This window comes from Ciona intestinalis, chromosome 13, assembly GCF_000224145.3.
Source record: "Ciona intestinalis chromosome 13, KH, whole genome shotgun sequence".
NCBI lineage: Eukaryota > Metazoa > Chordata > Ascidiacea > Phlebobranchia > Cionidae > Ciona > Ciona intestinalis.
Window position 1 is genome coordinate 1,137,868 of NC_020178.2, and position 20,492 is coordinate 1,158,359.

The window sequence follows — 20,492 nt, forward strand, 5'->3', positions numbered from 1 at the left end:
TAAGAATATAGGTAAAAAAACTTTAAAAATAACCGCATTTTGTCAAATGACCTAAAAACAATTTAGAAAAGTATGTGTGTAAAAAGAATGTCTTTTAATTCTAACATAATGTTCATTCAAAGTTACTTTATGTGAAGAGAAAAAAATATACATGTATATTTATATATACATTAATTGTGTTATGTATATTGGTAAAAAGATTCTTAATTACTGATTTTTTTTCTGCAGGTGCTTATTACGCAATGTTCTTGTGAAGTTCTCCAGTTAGATAGTACCAATCTTGAATCAACTTTAGGTAAGTTTCCTCTAATCATGTTATGAGTAATTCTATCTTCTTCACAAAGCTCACGTTTCTGCCTTTGTTTGTTACCAATAACCAAAGTTTATTATTAGCTGTACTTTTTGGTGTTAAGTGTGCTATGTCACACATACTTTAACAAGTGAAATCATGTTTTGGAATCCCAGTTTAGGCACAATACAGATTTTACCATGCTGTTAGGTGCCTATACAAACAAGCAGAGACAAAGTATATTGCATTCACCACATTATTCATTGAGGGTTATCTATGTTTGACAACTATGAGTGTAACTGCATTTTAACTATGTCACCCTAGATTTTACCCTGCTGTTAGGTGTCTATACAAACAAGCAGAGCCAAAGTATATTGCATTCGCCACATTATTCATTGATTGAGGTTATCTATGTTTGACAACTATGAGTGTAACTGTATTTTAACAATGTCACCCAAGATTTTACCCTGCTGTGAGGTGTCTATACAAACAAGCAGAGCCAAAAGATATTGCATTCACCACATTAATCAATGAGGTTTCCTATGTTTGACAACTATGAGCATAACTGCATTTTAACAATGTCAACCTAGATTTTGTTAAAAAATGCCAACCAAAAAAAGACAAAGTATATTGCATTCACCACATTATTCATTGAGGTTATCTATGTTTGACAACTATGAGTGTAACTGCATTTTAACTATGTCACCCTAGATTTTACCCTGCTGTTAGGTGTCTATACAAACAAGCAGAGCCAAAGTATATTGCATTCGCCACATTATTCATTGATTGAGGTTATCTATGTTTGACAACTATGAGTGTAACTGTATTTTAACAATGTCACCCAAGATTTTACCCTGCTGTGAGGTGTCTATACAAACAAGCAGAGCCAAAAGATATTGCATTCACCACATTAATCAATGAGGTTTCCTATGTTTGACAACTATGAGCATAACTGCATTTTAACAATGTCAACCTAGATTTTGTTAAAAAATGCCAACCAAAAAAAACTAAAAAATGATTTCTTTATGTTTACTTGTACTACTAGTATTGACAACTGTATTTCATAACAACCTGTATGTATGTATTCCTCCACAGCAAACAACCAAGTCGTGTTCGTTAATTTTTACGCGGACTGGTGCAGATTCAGCCAAATGCTTGCCCCAATATTCGAACAAACTGCTGAAAAGATCGCAACCGAATATCCAACCCCAGGCATGGTTACCCTTGCTAAAGTAGATTGTGATAGGCAAGGTAAGAACTCAAATAAGTATTAGCTGTATCTTGTATGTCTGTATTTGGGTGTATAAGTGTAATGATGGTAAATTGGCTGCCATTTTGTGTTCAAAATAAAACAGTGGGTATTAGTATGTAAAAGTGTAAGTGTGTGTTATGGGTAATGTTACTAATGCAATGTTATTAACCATCAGATTAGCTGTATGTCTGTATATGGTGTATAATTGTAATGATGGTAAATTGGCTGCCATTTTGTGTCTAAAATGAAACAGTCGATATGGACAATTATATTAGGTGTATGGTGTATGTGTAAGTATAATTTGAAGAACCAACAATATGTTAAAACAATATGTTTTCTCTGGTGTTTAGGAGTAAGGTGTATACAAAGTTTCACAAAGTATATTGGATTCGCAACATTAATCAATGAGGTTTTCTATGTTTGACAACTATGAGTGTAACTGTATTTTAACAATGTCACCCCGGATTTTCTAAAGATAAAAAAAGTATTTGTTAAAAACACGATTAGGAAATATGGGATATTATTTGCTAACAGTATCCATTTTACCCCACACTATTATATTTGTCTCATCCAATTAATTTCCATTTTACAACAGGTGGAATCGCCCAGCAATACCACGTTAGTAAATACCCTACTATGAAGTTGTTTTACAACGGTAAACCAGCTAAGCGTGAATATCGGGGTAACCGAACCCCAGATGGTATTGCTGCATTCATTAGGGATCACCTTAAAGACCCAGTGAAAGAATTCGCTAATTTGGACGTCATTTATGAATTGCCGGTAAGTGTATAATGTACATTGTTGCAAAAGATTTATAAAAGACACCTATGTTATAACTCAACAGTTAGCATGAGGTGTATGAATACACCATGTGTGTCTGGTGTATAAAAAGACACCCATGCTATAATTCAACAGTAAGCATGAGGTGTATGAATACCCCATGTGTGTCTGGTGTATAAGAAGACACCCATGTTATAACTTGACAGTGAGCATGAGGTTTATAACATTTTACTTTTATATTTTCAGCGACAAAAACGAAACGTTGTCGGTTACTTTACATCAAAGGAATCAGAAGAATTTAAAGTTTTTAACAACGTTGCTAAAATATTAAAGGATGATTGTGATTTCCATGCTGGGTTTGGGTAAGTGGGCAATATATATTATTATTGTTTTAATGTAATGCTAATATCATTGTGGGCGTATGTGTTTTTGAGCAAGGTGATTAACAGCAATTGCTCCAAACCAGTGGTCTCACTAATGGGCTGTCAAAATTGTCTCCCATAGTTAAAATATTCCCAAATTATTACCCACAAAATTACATACCTGGTTACTTGTAAGCGGCACAAGGTTCAAAATAGAACCCTATAAAGCTAAACAAAGCCCAAACCCAGGTGTTAAAAGATCTAGTTTTTAGTTAATTTAAAATATATATACTGTGGTTGTTTTTAACGTTGAATAAATAAACAGGGAAGTTTCAAAACCTGAAAGAACAACAGGAGACAACATTATATTTAAACCAGATAGTGTAAGTAGTATGTGCTTGTTATAATTAGGCATACTATATTATAATACTGTAATAGTGTAATATAACATATATTATATTATAGCATAAAGTTTGTATTATGTTTTTTTTTTATTATAGTACTGTAGTTCTGTTGCAGCCCGATTTTCTTCATTTTTAAGTTAAATATTTTCAGTTTGGTCTGAATTTGAATTTAAGATGGTTTTAATTTTAAACCAAATTTTAAAATGAAGACAATTGAGTTATATATATGGGCTATAATATTGTTTGTATTAAAACTGACCGAAAAATATGTGTTTCAAGTCCTGTTATATTATGCCTACATTAGTAACAGCACAGCCATATGCTTTACTGCCAGAATCCTGTTTAAGTTTAACTTAGTCCATGATCTGTTCCATGAAACGTGGTAACTTAATGTACTGTTCTATGAAATGTAATAGACAGGAACAGCTGTAATGTTAAAAGAAATATCCTTGTGTGTAAATGAGCAGTAAATGGACATTTTGGTGTAGTTTTAAGTACTTGCATTTACACTAAAACTAAGATACTATAGACACCATTTAACTAAAGTATGATAGACAACTTTTAAATTTACAATGGTTTTTGATAATTAAGTTTTATTCTAGAAATAAAAAAATATAGAAAATAAGCAAATTCTTGCATTAATATTTTGTTTATTTACCCACAAAGTTACATACGTAGTAACTCATAACCGTCGTAAGCGGGCACAAGGTGTATGAAACAGAATACCTGTGTTATTAGGACTGTCGTTGCTTTGCCATGCAAGGATAAATAAATAAGTTACATATGTGATAACCTCTAAGTTGGCACGAAGTGTATGAAACAGAACACCCGTGTGATAACAACTGTCATTGCCCCAGCGTCGCGAGGATAAATAAGTTACATTCCTAATTCTGTATATATTACATCAAATCTTGAATAAATCCAATTCCTAATTCTGTATATTGTTTATAGGAAGCCCAACCAGAAATGGTGTTCCTCGGTTCTTTAACAAACCAAGATTTACTGCATGCGTGGGCTCAGGACAAGTGTGTGCCATTGGTAAGTATTGCTATATATCTAAAAACCTTTAAATACATCTATTTATTACTGCCTCTCTTGCCTTTAAAAAAATGGGTGCCTATTTACAAATATATATCTAAAAATACATATATTTTATATGGATGAGGTCTTACATGTGTGAGTTCAAATATGTTTAGCTATTTCAGCCTCACTTACATTTTAAAAAGATCAGTGTATTTGTACAAAGGTTTGCCGTCTATTTATACCAAAAAACAACTCCCTAAAACTAAAACCACAACCCCTAAAAAAACATTTTTGAAAATTAAAAAAAAAAAAATTCCTGGCAAGCGGAGAAAAAATAAAAACTTTTTGGCGCGTGTGTAAACTAAAAACAACTTCCTGAAACGTAAAAAAAACCTAAACACACATTTAAATAAAACATTAAATAAACTCCCAGGTTCGAGAGATAACTTTTGCGAACGGGGAAGAGTTGACGGAGGAAGGACTTCCATTTGTCATCCTCTTCCACAAGAAAGAGGACACGGAGTCATTGGAAGCTTATCGAAAGGAAGTCAGTCGTCTCGTTAGTTTCAAAAGTAAGAATTCTTATTGTAGTAGTAGTTACTTGTTTGCATATAGTTGTTGTGTAGTAGTAGTTACTTGTTTGCATCTCCTTTAGTATATTATAGTATAGGAAATCCCTAAGTATAAAGTATGTGGATATCTAGGTAAAACTCGTGTTACATTAGTTATACTTTTTCCGTATGGTCAGTAGTATGGTGCAATGTATACATTCAATTTGTAATTAAAAACATAGCTATTCAAAATTGGTTTGCCAGATAAGTGTTTCCAAAAATTTTCACGTAAAGGATACTTATTCTGTTACTTCTGCTACCAGGCATAAAAAATAATCTTTTTTTATCCAAGTTTTTATTATCTGGTATAAAAATGATATTTCATTGCACTCTTAGGCAAAGCTTTATCATGCTTTTACATATTTATTTCACATAGCCAGAGGCATATCCAGGAATTTATAAATTGGGGGCGCAAGTTTTTGCTTAGAAAATAGGCGAGTATTAAACGTAATGCCTGATAAAATCATACCCCGACTAACATAAATATTAACACACATAATATGAAACGCGTAAGATTGGTTTTAAACTACAATATTACGTCTGCTTTACTATTTTTTAAGAAGAGGGGTTCTAATTTTACAACAACAAAAAATATTGAAAAAAAATACACAGCACTTATTGTTCGTAATTCCTTATTTTGTTCCCCTTTATCCCGTACAGCCTCGGTTAATTTCCTGGTGGCTGATTGTGAAACTTTCTCCCACCCTCTACACCACCTTGGGAAGTCTGTTAGGGATTGCCCATTAGTTGCCATTGATTCATTCAAACATATGTACATGTTCCCCAACTTTAATGAAATCAAGTAAGTGACTGTTTAATATAATGTATTGAGTGAATGTAACTTGTTTATTCCCGTATTGTCGGGCAACACAGACATTATAAGTTTATAACACAGGTGTTTTGTTTCATATACCTCTTGTTCACCTACCAGTTATCACATATATAACACATATATAACTTTAGTAATTAGTGTCTGGTGTATAAAAAAACACCCATGTTATAACTCGACAGTGAGCATGAGGTGTATGAATACACCATGTGTATCTGGTGTATAAGAAGACACCCATGTTATAACTCAACAGTGAGCATGAGGTGTATGAATACACCATGTGTGTCTGGTGTATAAGAAGACACCCATGTTATAACTCAACAGTGAGCATGAGGTGTATGAATACAACATGTGTGTCTGGTGTATAAGAAGACACCCATGTTATAACTCAACAGTGAGCATGAGGTGTATGAATACACCATGTGCGTCTGGTGTATAAAAAGACACCCATGTTATAACTCGACAGTGAGCATGAGGTGTATGAATACACCATGTGTGTCTGGTGTATAAGAAGGCACCCATGTTATAACTCTACAGTGAGCATGAGGTGTATGGATACACCATGTGCGTCTGGTGTATAAGAAGACACCCATGTTACAACTTGACAGTGGGCATGAGGTGTATGAATACACCATGTGTGTCTGGTGTATAAGAAGACACCCATGTTATAACTTGACAGTGGGCATGAGGTGTATGAATACACCATGTGTGTCTGGTGTATAAGAAGACACCCATGTTATAACTTGACAGTGGGCATGAGGTGTATGAATACACCATGTGTGTCTGGTGTATAAGAAGACACCCATGTTATAACTCAACAGTGAGCATGAGGTGTATGGATACACCATGTGTGTCTGGTGTATAAGAAGACACCCATGTTATAACTCAAAAGTGAGCATGAGTTATGCACCATTTTCACAACCATATCACCCGCAGTACACCAAACAAGTTGAAACAGTTCATTCTTGATCTACAATCTGGTAAACTACACCGTGAGTTCCACCACGGACCTGACCCTCATATACAAGCGTTACCCGAAGATCCATCAGCAGCACCAGCTGTAAACGTGAGTTTCAATTAAACTAAAAATTTAAATATAATATACTACTTTTACACATTAATATTATACTAGTATATATTATTATTATATATGATATTATGGTGTAACTGCATTTAACAATGTCACCCTACACCCAGATTTTACCCTGTTGTTAGGTATCTATACAAACAAGCAGAACCAAAGTATATTGCATTCATCACATTAATCAATGAGGTTCCCTATGTTTGACAACTATGAGTGTAACTGCATTTTAACAATGTCACCCCAGATTTTACCCTGCTGTAAGGTGTCTATACAAACAAGCAGAGCCAAAGTATATTGCATTCACCACATTAATCAATGAGGTTCCCTATGTTTGACAACTATGAGTGTAACTGTATTTTAACAATGTCATCCCAGATTTTGTTAAAATTGTAAAATAGTGACACCAAGTCTACTTGTAATTGTTCTTATTAAAAACTAGTTAAAGCTAGGTAAAACTGCCCAAAAATTATTAAATTCAGCTTTCAGATCTTTGCAAAATGAAAAATGTTTCTTTCAAACCAGTTTTAACTTGTTTATTCCTGTTCAGGACAACCCTGAAGTAATAAGTGCTGAGGTACAAGCATCAGAAAAACCAGCAGAAGAAGTTGAGACTTCACCACCAGAATCCATTTTCAAACAATTGAAGCCCTCCGAACACCGATATACATTAACAGATAGGGATGAGTTATAACCTTAGTTCATTGCAGTCATAAAAACTAAAAAAAATGCCCCAATTGGGTCAAATTCACATAAATAAACCTATTGAATGCAAACTACTGTCTTAATAAAGAAAACGTTAAATTCTGTATTTTGTTTCAACAAAAATGAGCAACAATTTTTACCCAATAATGTAGCGTTACTTTATTCAAGATTTTTACTTAATTTTCAAACTGTTTGAAAATTTTGATTTGTGTTTTTTGTTGGAGTTAGGTTTTTGAGAAACTGTATTTAAAATCTGATTTCTAAAGCTGTACAACAATTAAACATTACATTTCTTATCTTTTTTTCATTTAGCCATTTTAAAAAGCAATTATTTTGTTCTGTAAATATCCAAAATTTTAAGCAATAATACATACGTAGTTGAATTGTCACAAATATTACTTTCTCGCTAAATATTCAAAGTTAAATCTATTTGTACCCAACCTTCGCATTAGTTAACATTGAATGCTAAATTTTCTCTTTTGTTTCGTACTTGAAGCATTTTCTAACTTCATTTTCGATTTGAAGCCATTTTTATTGGGAAATGCCAGTTTTTTTCCAGTTAAATCCAGTATTTTTCAAGTTAAGTCCACATTTTTTCAGGTAAATCCACTTTTTTCCAGTTAAACCAAGTTTTTTTCCAGTTAAATCCACTTTTTTCCAGTTAAATCCACTTTTTTCAGTAAAATCTGGTAAAATTTGAGTTTGGTTGACTTCATTGCAATTGTGTTTCGATATTATTTCCATTTAATTGGGTTTCCATAATTTCAATACTCGGTGATTCTGTGTAGTTGTGCTTGTTATATTTTCTGGTAATAAACTATTTATACGAATTTCTTTGTAGCTATCAGATTTCTTTATCATTATTAGAGGTGTCAAGTAATAACATGGGTGTCTTCTAATACACCAGACACATATAGTGCATTCATACACCTTATGCTCACTGTCGAGTTATAACATGGGTGTCTTCTTATACACCAGACACACATGGTGTATTCATACACCTCATGCTTACTGTCGAGTTATAACATGGGTGTCTTATTATACACCAGACACACATAGTTTATTCAAACACCTCAAACTCACTATTAAGTTTTAACACAGGTGTTCTGTTTCGTGCTCGTTAACGAGTTACCACGTGTGCAACTTTGTGGGTAATTAGTTTTCAGGGGGGAAATCTATTTCTTTTGTTCTGGCGAAATAAAAACTACCGGTCCTACATTATGATCCAACGTCACTAACTTAAACTCCCCTTAATTGCACTTTAAATATTTCGTCTTGTTTTGCAATAATATTACATAAGTGTCCACTCAGGTCACTTTACAATTACTTGCCCCCCGAAAGCCTTATGGCCATTACGTCATCGGGGGCTTTCCCGTTTTTTTATGGGGTGGATTCCCAAAAATAAAGCACCGTCAATCAGATCGTTCTTAGCTCGTCTAAAAATCAACTAAAAGCACCAAATTAAGTAAGATTTTGAAGAGAAAATGACAAAAGTTTTATTTACCTGTCTGCTGTATATGGTCTGTTATAGATTAGTTTAAAAATAATGCCAGTACAGTACGTTGTAATCGTTTATTTTAGCGTAGAAAATGCAGACGATTTAGTCAAGTAATATAACAGATATTACGCGACTTTATTTTGTTGTCTGAGTACAATAATAAAGACTTGCTTGATGTAAATTTAATAAAAAAATCGTTAAAACAAGTTTTATTATAACATTCTACAATGCAATAATTAAAAATTCTGCTGTTTTTATAATTTTGATTTTTGCTTTCAAATTAAAAAAAAACTTTCCTTTTTTCATATGCAATCAATTCATTTCCACCCACAGTGTTTTAATGTAAATAATAAATATGGCTAGTCCAACGGATATTGCAAAATTTAACTACAAAGATTTTTCCGAGAAGAAAATTCTCGGAGAGGGGTCTTTTAACCAAGTTTATCAAGTGTACAATCCTTATATTGGGAACTGTGTTGTGAAGATCGTATCACGATGTTTCTATGGACAAGAGAGGTTTGGAATTATTTTATTTCTATGTATATGCAATACAAATTATTTTATTACTTTGTTTTGCATATACATAAATTAAACACGAAAATTTAGTGTTCCTATTTATTAAGTTGAAAATAACAAAATTGTCATTCATTTATTGTTATTACCAGAAAAGGTGGGAGGTAATAAATATAGGTATTTATTAATAAATATTATTGCTTATTTTTATTAACTTAAGTTTCATTAAAAAACAGAACAAACTTGGTGATATTTTGCACAAATTATTAAATTTCATTATTTGTTGATGTTATGTTTAAGCTTAAATTTCGTTTACTTAAAACAACAATATTAAGTAAACATTGGTATATTATTAAACCATGTGTGGCTGGTGTTTGAAAAGACGCTTAAAATAGAGCAAAAGGTGTAAAAAAGCATTAAGCGTGTTTTAACATCAATAAGCAATAAGCAGGTTGAATTTAAAAGAACAGATTAATGAAACATGCAAACAGTGTAATGCTCACGCTTTTTATCCAAAACATGATTTCTTTCTTTTTTATCAATAAGCGTGTTTGTTAACAACTGTTGTTTTACCGCTACTACCCGTCTTTTCGCTTTTGTCAACTCTCTTGTTCTTTGCTATCGTGACTGAAGAGACGAAATAAATTTCATTCATTTATTCAAAAAATTCATACAGCAATTAATAATTCCATCCCACAGAGAGAAAAACTTGTTGTTAAAAGAAGCAGCTGACATGCAAAGAGTCCGGCATGACCATCTTCTACCGTTATTGGGGGTTGTTATGGAACCGGAGCATCTATGTCTTGTGTTTGATGTGGCAGATAATGGATCACTGCTGCATGCTTTACAAAGGATTCAGATTCCATGGTCGATTAAGAACATGAATGCTTATCAGGTTAATTTACTGGTTAACTTTGCAACTGGTTAACTTTGCAATTAGTTTAAATGGTAAACTGTGTAACTGGTTTGTGGTAAATGCAATATACTTTGGCTCTGCTTGTTTATATAAACACGAAACAGCAGGGTAAAACTAGGGTGACAAAACATGTCAAAATACAATTACTGTCGTTCTCTTCCGCACCTTTTATCCATGGCGTGTCTTAATTACTGTCAGTTTAATATTGATTCCATTCTCTTCAGTTTTTAATAATATGACCTTGGAAATTTTTAGGAAGATAAAAAAATGATGTTATGATAATAATTTAATGAATTAAATTTCCAACCACGCAGGTTATCCTGGCAGTATGCTTTCTACACGAACAAGATGATCAAATTGTTCACAGGAATTTAAAAACATCCAATGTCCTGCTAGACGCAGAGTTTAATGCAAAGGTAGGTAAACTGATCCATATTATTCAAAGTTTAATGTTTGTATAAGTTGTATTGCAAAGTACAGGTTATATTTATAATTATAGGTGAGGTCCTACAGTATGGCATGCCATAGGGCCTGAGATTTAAGCCCGTTATTCCATAAATGTATAATATGCACATTCTTTTCTATCTGGGTGAGGTCATACTGCGATGCTTATAATGGGATCTGGGATTTAGGCCAAAGTTGGTCCATTAACCCAACACCCAGGGTGCTACAACCCGTTAGTGACCGCTAGGTTGAAACAATGTTCTTTAGGTGTCTTGCCTAAGCACAAACACGCCATCAGTATCGAGCATTGAGCTAGATATCTTTTGGTTACAATGCATGTTTTAGACTAAATGTTCTCTAAAGTTAACAGGGCCAGATTAAATATTAACTTTCATATTTACTCTTATGTTATGTGTATTGTATATGTCGTATGCACTACATAGAAGTTTAATTTGTACGAAAACACGCACGTAAGAAATAACAGTTTTCAGTGTGCGTTTTCGAGACATTTTTTTATTACTGTACTTTGTATATGTCTATAGTTATACACCATATAAGACAGAAACCACCATAATAAATACCAGTATGCAGCATGTGTTTCATGCAGACGTCTGCACCATGCATAGCTATGGTGGTGGGTTGCAACTTGAATGTCTCAATAACAGAATACACGCTTGTCTCTCGAGACAGGAAGTTATATTTGCCAGAGTACCAAGGCTTGTATGAGGAAGCTATTCAAACAGTCATGTTATTAATGTTAGCGCGTTCAGAGGCGGTACATTTACCTTGCATTTTTTTAAATTTTTTAAAGCCTAAAACAGCACTTTTTGACTGAATCCGTTTAGATTTGTAAATAGAAATAGTAAATAAAAAAAACAACATTAAAAAAAAACAGTTTCTTACTCCAAAAAAGATGTTACAATTCATTTCAAAACACGATCAGGATATTTGGATATTATGTGCTTAAGGTGTCCCATCTTTTCTCACTCTACTATAATTATATATTTCATAATACCATTTTTTTGGTTTCATTTTCTATTTTAGATTCATCACATTCTTATAAAATAAAACACGCCAAACTACCGAGATATTTATAGTTTTACGCCGTGTTCAATAGGGTGTGTAATCTAAAGCTTATGTCAAAACTGCTTGAATGGTTTTTACTATAATTATACCAATGTAGGTTAACCGAATATGGTCTTTCATGCTGGTTATATATATATATATATAACAGTAGGTATATATATTAATATTACCTATATATAACAGTAGTTATATATATTTTCTTATAAATAACGGTAGTTATATATAAGCAAAGTCTATAGTCTATACAATACTGCACTTATTTTTAAAAAATTGCTGTATTTTTCAAGTCTGCATTTTTTGAAATATTGTTGTTTTTTTTCCTAAGAAATATTCTTTTGTGACTAACATTCCTTTTTGACTTTGTTTTAACAACAAGACCTATAAAACATACCACCAAAGTTACCACGTGTAACTTTATGGGTGATTAATTTTAAGAGGTTTTTTCATATTGTTTAAATGTATGGCTGACAATTTAGACAACCCATAAGTTACAATACTATGGATTGGATTTTGGGATTTGTTTTAGAGGTTAGGGGTTGGTTTGAAAACATGCAAGACCTAAGACAAGCCATAAGGGGCTACTTGGTTGGAGAAATTGTCATTGAGTGTATGGTGTCCCTGTATATAGACATTGTATTTTAAGTAGTAGCACTACATATGGGCATTGTATATTAACATTTGTAGAGTTATCACAAGTTATTTCAGGTAACAATGTAAGTTGCCCTTTTGATGTGTATAAGTGAAAACATAAAACAAACACTGTCCTATTTACCCACAAACCACAAATTTTATCCGAAAGGTTTTATGGTAATTTGGCTTCAATATCGTTAATGTAACAAGCGTTTAACAGCTGTTTTAATAATCATGGTCATTCAATTCAATTGTTTAATAGCTTTAATGTTCCATAGATGCTTAAAACACGAGTTTACTAGTCAGTGGTCAGTTTGAATTTAAATTTATAAGATCAATAAAGATGGTTTTATTTTTTAATCCGAAGCATTTGAAAATGTGGACAGTTGTGTTATATATAATGTGAGCTGTAGTGTTTGTATTGAGACTTTAATATACCTGTTCCAATTCTCTCTTAGTAAAATGTTGCTAAATTAATATATAAATTTTACTATTGGTTGTTGGATGTTTAAGTTCATTGGAAAATAACATCTTCACTTTTTCAATATACAAATACAAACTGATGTTATCTTAAACAGGACGGTTGGTATAAGGTGTATGATTACACCATGTGTGTTCATATCATATTACAAAACACCTGACACTCAATACCAAATTCTACACACTGTAGCAAAGTTGTTAAGAACCTCCATATTACTTCTAAACTGATCCCCAATGTTACACTTACGCAATACGTTACAGATTAACAAACCCCATATACCATTTACATGTGTTGGATATTTAAATGGGCTGCAATATAAGACATCTTTAAATATTTATGACATCGATTTATTGGCAATATATTCGAAGTGATAGTAAAACAAGGTCTATATTCACTGCAAGTTTTACAACAATATCATTATAGACATCACACACGCACCCACAATGGTAGCAGCGGCGAGTCTTGAACCCATAACCTCTAGGTTGTAGGCAGGTGCTAACCACTGTTCCACAGCACCAGCCTCTGAATACAAATTAACAAAACCAAACATTATTTACAGGTCTGTGACTTCGTTCTTCCAAACCGGTTTCAGTGGATCTCCCAAGCCACCCAACAACGAGATAGAACGGGCCGCTACCGGAGGCAGGGTCCCACCAAGCAGAGAAACGGATCTGAAATTGCGTTTCTTGCCCCAGAAGCGATTAAAAACATAAATGCAAAACCAGACCCCGCTTTCGATGTATATTCGTAAGTATTTTTATAATAAATTTTAATTGCTAGCGTTTAAAGGGTGGTGTTTTAATTATTTAGTAAAATCCAGAATAACTGTTAAAATGCAGTTACAGTTACACTCATAGTTGTCAAACATAGTGAACCTCATTGATTAATGTGGTGAATGCAATATACTTGGCTCTGCTTATTTGTATATACACATAACAGCAGGGTAAAATCTGGGGTAAAATTGCAATTACAGTTACACTCATAGTTGTCAAACATAGTGAACCTCATTGATTAATGTGGTGAATGCAATATACTTGGCTCTGCTTATTTGTATATACACATAACAGCAGGGTAAAATCTGGGGTGACATTGTTAAAATACAGTTACACTCATAGTTGTCAAACATAGGGAACCTCATTGATTAATGTGGTGAATGCAATATACTTTGGCTCTGCTTGTTTGTATATACACATAACAGCAGGGTAAAAGCTAGGGTGACTTTGTTAAAATTTAATTGTTTTAGGGTTTAAAAATACCACAGTAATACCACATACCACACAAGCTTTACATTAATATATAATTACAGCTATGGTGGAATATTAAAGGAGTTACTTACAGGGAAACAACCGTTTACAGGTAAAAATATTATTTCATATATAATTAGAATAATAATAATGATGACTTTTGTTTGTAATATGAGTGACAGAAACGATTGCAAACAATATATATATATATGTTAGAAATCAGACATTACATTGAGTTCACAAAACATGTGTTACTTTTGAGCAGAATGTATATCTTTATATAAATAGCATCCACAAAGTTAATTTCTGCTAACTCGTAAGTGTGCACAAGATGTATAAAACAGAACACCCATGTTATAACGCCTGTCATTTGCAACCATGCAAAGATAAATATGTTACATATTTGGTAGATGCTAACCATGCACGAAATGTATGAAACAGAACACTTGTGTTATAACAACTGTAGTTGCCCTGCCACGTGAGGATAAATAAGTTACATATGTGGTAACTTGTAAGCGGGCACGGGGTGTATGAAACAGAACACCCGTGTTATAACGACTATCGTTGATCCGCCACGCAAGAATAAATAAGTTACATTCATATTTATCCTTTATACACAATAAATTTTTTGTTTATACATTCTAGATAAAACAACAAAAGAAGTATTTGAATACATCGCGAACGGCAACTCTATGCCCATTGGCGAGCTACTGCCTGGCCATCCTCCTGAGTTGGTGGAATTAATGAGAGAAACTTTAAAAAGTGAACCACACGACAGACCCCTTTCTTCAGGTATGCTAAATGAATGAATGTAAAAAACGACAGTTGTTATAACAAAATTGAAGGAAATATAAAACCATATCCTAATGACTACCATAGACCGTTGTTAATTGTTTAAAACACGATCAGGATGTTTGGATATTATGTGATAAAGGTGTCCTGTCTTTCTCCACCTTACTATATAATATGGGGTAACATTGCTAAAATACATTAAAACCCATTGACCTATAACAATATATTCAGTTAAATCATATATTTTTGTTATTAGTAAATGGTGGGTGGTAATGCTGTTTCCAATTTAAAAGTGTGGTTTTATTTTTAATGCCTAAACTAGTGTTTGTTTTCTAATTTTCTATTATACTCTTCCCTGAATCCATGGTGGCCTGGCCCTAATTTGCTTGAGGACTTTATCCATATAGAATAGAACAAGCTATAGTTTATTGTTAATGGGGATGTGCATATACAATGTTGGATAAGAGCAACAGGCCAGCTTTGGCCGAATTCCCATGCCGGTCACACTGTAGGACCTCCTGCATAAACAAAGGAATGTCCTTATACAATGTTGGATAAATAGGCGAACCCAGGTCTAATTTTAGACCTCACTCATATAGAATAGCACATAATAATATATACAATAGTTATTTTTCAGTAAAATATAAGTCTCTGTTTTTACTTTACACAGAGGTTTTGCGTCGCATTCAAATTATCCACGAAACAACAAAACATGAGGTTCCGCAAGATCTTAAAACTTGTAAACAATCATATGTAAGTTGGTATGTTGTATGTATAACATATATGTGGTACATTCGATATATGCTTTATGTTCATGATCCTATCAAATGTATGAATAGGCTAAGACTTTTACTGTAATGTAAAAGGTATAAACATAACTGTGTATGGGTCAAAATTACCTTTATACATATGTATGTATAAATGAATAGAACTTATTTATCCTCGAGTGGCTGGGCAACGACACTCATTATAACTTGGGTGTTCTGTTTCATACACTTAGTGCCAGCTTACAAGTTAGCACATATGTAACTTATTTATCCTTACATGGTGGGGCAACGACAGTCATTATAACTTGGGTGTTCTGTTTCATACACTTAGTGCCGGCGTACAAGTTACCATGTTTGTAACTTAGTGTTCTGTTGTATACACCTTGTGCCCACTTGCAAGTTACCACATATCTAACTTTGTGGGTGATTATTTACTTATATGGTGGATATTTTCATATTGTATGGCAACTTAGACTTGAAGCAATTGCTGTTAAGAGTCTTTTCTAAGGACACATACGCCTACAATGGTAGCAGCGGCTAGTCTTAAACCGTACATAGATTAGATGATAAAATATACACTTACAAAAGCAGTTTTTAAATTTTTTTTTAAAACTCTGCATTTATTACAGAAAAAATACACGGTTGTTCGTAAACTGCGCCAACCTCCACAAGGGGTATGTAATAATGCAGCATTGTTAAGTAACTATGGTAACTATATATATATATATATACCTATATTTATGTACTTGGCAAATATAAGAACACTATTCTATTTAAGTTAAAAAAGATAGCGTTGCAATTGTTTTCCAGAAGATTTTTCAAACCGTTGCCATAGGGTCTCTTTAATTCTTCAAATTTAGCCTACTTTTTGTGAGTCCAGATATTTTTACAGCCATCAAAGTTCATTAAGCTCAAATTTAGGTTACTTTTGGTGAATTGTACTATTTTTACAGCATCCAAAAGTCATTAGGCTCAAATTTAGGCTACTCTTGGTGAACTTTACCCCACCACTCTCTTATTAGTACATCATTTTACAGCAATTAAAAACTTTTGAAGAGAACAATACTTTAAACAAACCGTCGAACGAACGAAACGTGGTTGGTCAGGTCATGGCTTCCTCAGCTAAACCTGCTACTTCATCAAGCTCTGGAATACAATATGGAGCCCAACCGGTATTAATATTGTTTCTAATAATGATGTTTCTATGGTTTAAGGGTAATAATATAGTTTCTATGGTTTAAGGGTATTGTTTCATAGGGGGGAAGACAGTCATTATAGCACAGGTGTTTTTTTCATACACCTCATGCCAACTTACATTTCATTGGATAAAAATGTCCAAAAATTTTAAACCAAAGAGGCCCACTCGGAAAAGAATATTCTTTTTTTTGTAATTTATTGTTAAACCCTTAATTTTCAAAATATTTGAAACCAGGAAGGTGAATCTGAAGAAGATGAAACGAAACCACAAAGCTACATCGGGCATGCTCAAGATCTCGGAGTGGGGGCACAACCAATTCCACAATATTCATCATCACTAGGGGCAGCCATGAGCCCACCACCAGGGGCATCAATGAGCCCACCACTGGGGGCACAAGGGAGACAAAGTACTTAGTTATAATAATAGGACATATATAATACTGTAATAAAACCCTGATCTGGTGCTCATAGAGTAGAATGACGTTTCCTGTGTAAATAAATCCAGTAAGGACCTGGTAGGACACCTAAGCGAATAATATTTAAATCCTGTTTTTTAAAACAATAAACAACGGTCTATGGGAGTCGTGGGGATATGGTTTATAATCCTTTGAATGTTTTTTGTTTACCACTGAATGTGACTAGAAAATGAAAAAAGAATGTGTCTCATCTTCCCTATATATGTACTGTATATATGTATTTTGTGGTAAAGATGTCCCGTCTTCCCCACCCTACTATATTTCAACATACCTTTGTATTTATTCTACAGCTATCACAACTGAAAACATAGGCGGTTCCACCTCGATAAGAATAGATGTTAACACCAACCATAATGGCCCAGTGACCCCCACACCACAGGATTTCACCATAGTGAGAGCATTGAGTAAGTACTTGGTTAATTTTGATGTTTGTGATAATGTAGATTGAATAATGTGGTAAGCCAATATTTCTCTAATATAGAGGTCACTGGGTTTGAGGTCTGTCGCTGTTACCATTGTTGGCGTATGTGTTCTTGAGCAAGACAATTAATGGCAATTGCTCCCAAATTGTCAGCATTACAGAAAAACAATCACCAACAAAGTTACATATGTGGTAACACATAAGCGGGCACAAGGTGTACGAAACAGAATATCTGTGTTAACTGGTGTAGCCCCACCACACTAGGATAAACAAGTTACAGTCATTATTACGTGCTTATATATATATTTATAGAAGTTGTCTGGATGTTGGGGTAATAGATGACTGAAGCCCCGGTCCTTTCAAAAAGGCCCATATAGAATAGAAATAACAGAATTCCATTTCAGGTTCAAATCGTATACTGAGTAAGACAGACATGATATTCGTTGCATCGAAGATGGATAACAGATTCAAACTTTTTGCTAGAATGATGGAACTTGAAGATTCAGTCATCGAACATGTTCGCTACAATAATGAGAAATATGGGCTGGAGGAAATTGTAAGTTGTTTGGTTCTTAATGAGAAATAAATAAGTTACATACGTGGTAACTCGTAAGCGGGCATGAGGTGTATGAAACAGAACAACCGTGTTATAACGACTGCCGTTGCCCCGCCATGCGAAGATAAATATTAGGATTAATAAGTTACTTTCATTTATTTAAGGGGGCAACAAGTTAAATACATGGTAACTTGTAAACAGGCACAAGGTGTATGAAACAGAACACTCATGGTATAGCAACTGCTACTAAAATGAATAAGTTGCATTCATTCATAATTTAAAATCATTTATTATCCCAGGTGTACCAACTTATACAACGTTGGGTTCGGGGCAAAGGAGGCCAGGTGTTGGTGCAAAACATGGCCCAGGTGCTGGTAGATGCTGGTTATCAGCATATTGCTCAACTATTAGAACCTTGAACTTATGCTAACTGTGTAAAAAATGTTTATGGTTCCAATATATATATAATAGTCAAAATATATCGTTGGATTGTTATAAATAATAGAGTGGGGAAAGATGAGACACCTTTTCGTTCTATTTTCTCGTCCCAATTAGAAGTAAACAATGAACATTCAAAGAATTATTAAACCGTATCCTCACGACTCCCATAGACTGTTGTGAATTGTTTAACACATATCAGGATATTTGAATATTATGTGCTAAAGGTGTCCTATCTTTCCCCATAGTACTATATATAGTACAGACATAATGGTCCATATATATGGTAAGGTTGAAATAAGTAAAGCCATTTTCAGTGAAAGTAATTAATTATTTTAACTTCGAATACTACTTAAAATATGGTTTAGTTTCCAAACTCGAAAAGAATATTGAACGCCACTCAAAGTATATGGTTTTAGAATTTTAAACCGAAACATTTAGGATGAAAGCAGTTTTATCATAAATATATGGTCTGTTATGCTTTTTATGGGCTGTAATATTTGAAAATCCTTGTTTTGTGCTTGTAAGACTTTATAAATACTTTAAAGTGCAGACACATTCTCGTATAAAAAACCATGTTGACAAGACATTCTGTACATTGTTTCTTTTTGCAATGTGAATTTATAATTTTAACGCCCGTTTATAATTTTAATGTCAATTTATATTATTTCTGATGTATATGCGCAAAATTGGGGTAGTTTTAATGGCCCTGAAATTTCCTTTTTCTGCATTGTTTGGTTAACATTACAACCTATATAGTAATATGTTTTATGCAGTTGCAATTCTAAATTTGAATGTGTCATATTTACAAAAGTGAAATACTATACTGCATAAGTCTTAAATGAACACTTAAATAGTTTATAAATAATATAAAAATGAATGTAAGTTTTCCTTGTGTGGCCGGAAAACGACAGTTGTTAAACATGGGTGTTCTGTTTCATACACCTTGTTCCATATATATACATGTGAAAAATATATGTTGTACTGTGGGTATGATGGATACTGTTAGCATATATATGCCTTATTTTCTAATCATGTTTTATCAATCAATGATGATATTTTGGAGTCCTGATAATATGGTTTTACAATTGTGTAAATAACCTTTGTTTACTACCAAATGAGACGATAAAAGTTAATGAAAACATGAACCATCTTACCCTACCCTACTCTGTTTAAATAGGGATGGGTTTTAAGTTCAATTTATCGGTTGCTATGTTGTTGTAAAGTTCATTTTTTAACTTGTAAATAAAGAAAACATGTTTGCCACTCTGTATTATTTGCTGAAGACATCTAAAAACTTGGTTAATATTCTTGTTTTATGTAAATATGTAAAAGGGGCTAGAGGCTAGGGCTAGGGGGCTAAGGGCTGAGGAATGGGGGCTTGGGGCTAAGGGCTGAGGAAAGGGGGCTAAGGGCTGAGGAATGGGGGCTAAGGGCTGAGGAATGGGGGCTAGGGGTTTTGGGGGGTGATGGGTTAAGATTTGGGGTTTTTGGGGTTAGTGGTTATTGGTTAGGGGTTAGGAGTTGTAAATGATTAGGTGTTAGGGGTTAAAATTTATTTATCGAGTGCTTTCACTAAGTTTTTGTGTGTTCAAGGCATTTATCGTTTGCTTGCAATAATAGCCTTCGCATTTACTATAAAGTCGAATTAAACTAATATTAGGGGGTTTTAGGGGTTAGTGGTTATTGGTTAGGGG

At 33.5% G+C, this 20,492-nt stretch overlaps 2 protein-coding genes across 3 annotated transcripts in view; both read left to right on the top strand.

Annotated features, from left to right (window-relative positions):
* The window catches only part of LOC100176147 (endoplasmic reticulum resident protein 44), a 9,891-nt gene extending 1,722 nt beyond the window's left edge, over positions 1 to 8,169 (top strand). For both annotated transcript variants that reach the window (XM_009862344.3, XM_018814659.2), the window contains exons 4-12: positions 1,385 to 1,540; positions 2,137 to 2,321; positions 2,568 to 2,683; positions 3,009 to 3,066; positions 4,039 to 4,125; positions 4,544 to 4,682; positions 5,382 to 5,523; positions 6,487 to 6,616; positions 7,182 to 8,169. In XM_009862344.3, coding sequence (XP_009860646.1) covers positions 1,385 to 1,540; positions 2,137 to 2,321; positions 2,568 to 2,683; positions 3,009 to 3,066; positions 4,039 to 4,125; positions 4,544 to 4,682; positions 5,382 to 5,523; positions 6,487 to 6,616; positions 7,182 to 7,325 — 1,157 coding nt within the window. In that variant the 3' untranslated portion in view covers positions 7,326 to 8,169. The remainder of the gene's footprint in view (positions 1 to 1,384; positions 1,541 to 2,136; positions 2,322 to 2,567; positions 2,684 to 3,008; positions 3,067 to 4,038; positions 4,126 to 4,543; positions 4,683 to 5,381; positions 5,524 to 6,486; positions 6,617 to 7,181) is intronic.
* Positions 8,170 to 9,146: 977 nt separating this feature from the next.
* Positions 9,147 to 20,058, top strand: LOC100184684 (receptor-interacting serine/threonine-protein kinase 1-like). The gene is made up of 13 exons (XM_002119808.5): positions 9,147 to 9,350; positions 10,047 to 10,242; positions 10,578 to 10,679; positions 13,464 to 13,651; positions 14,211 to 14,260; positions 14,794 to 14,940; positions 15,611 to 15,693; positions 16,337 to 16,381; positions 16,745 to 16,879; positions 17,140 to 17,311; positions 17,671 to 17,784; positions 18,206 to 18,357; positions 18,657 to 20,058. Exons 1-13 carry the CDS (start codon positions 9,190 to 9,192, stop codon positions 18,774 to 18,776), a joined length of 1,665 nt encoding a protein of 554 aa, XP_002119844.2. The 5' UTR covers positions 9,147 to 9,189; the 3' UTR covers positions 18,777 to 20,058.
* Positions 20,059 to 20,492: the final 434 nt, after the last annotated feature.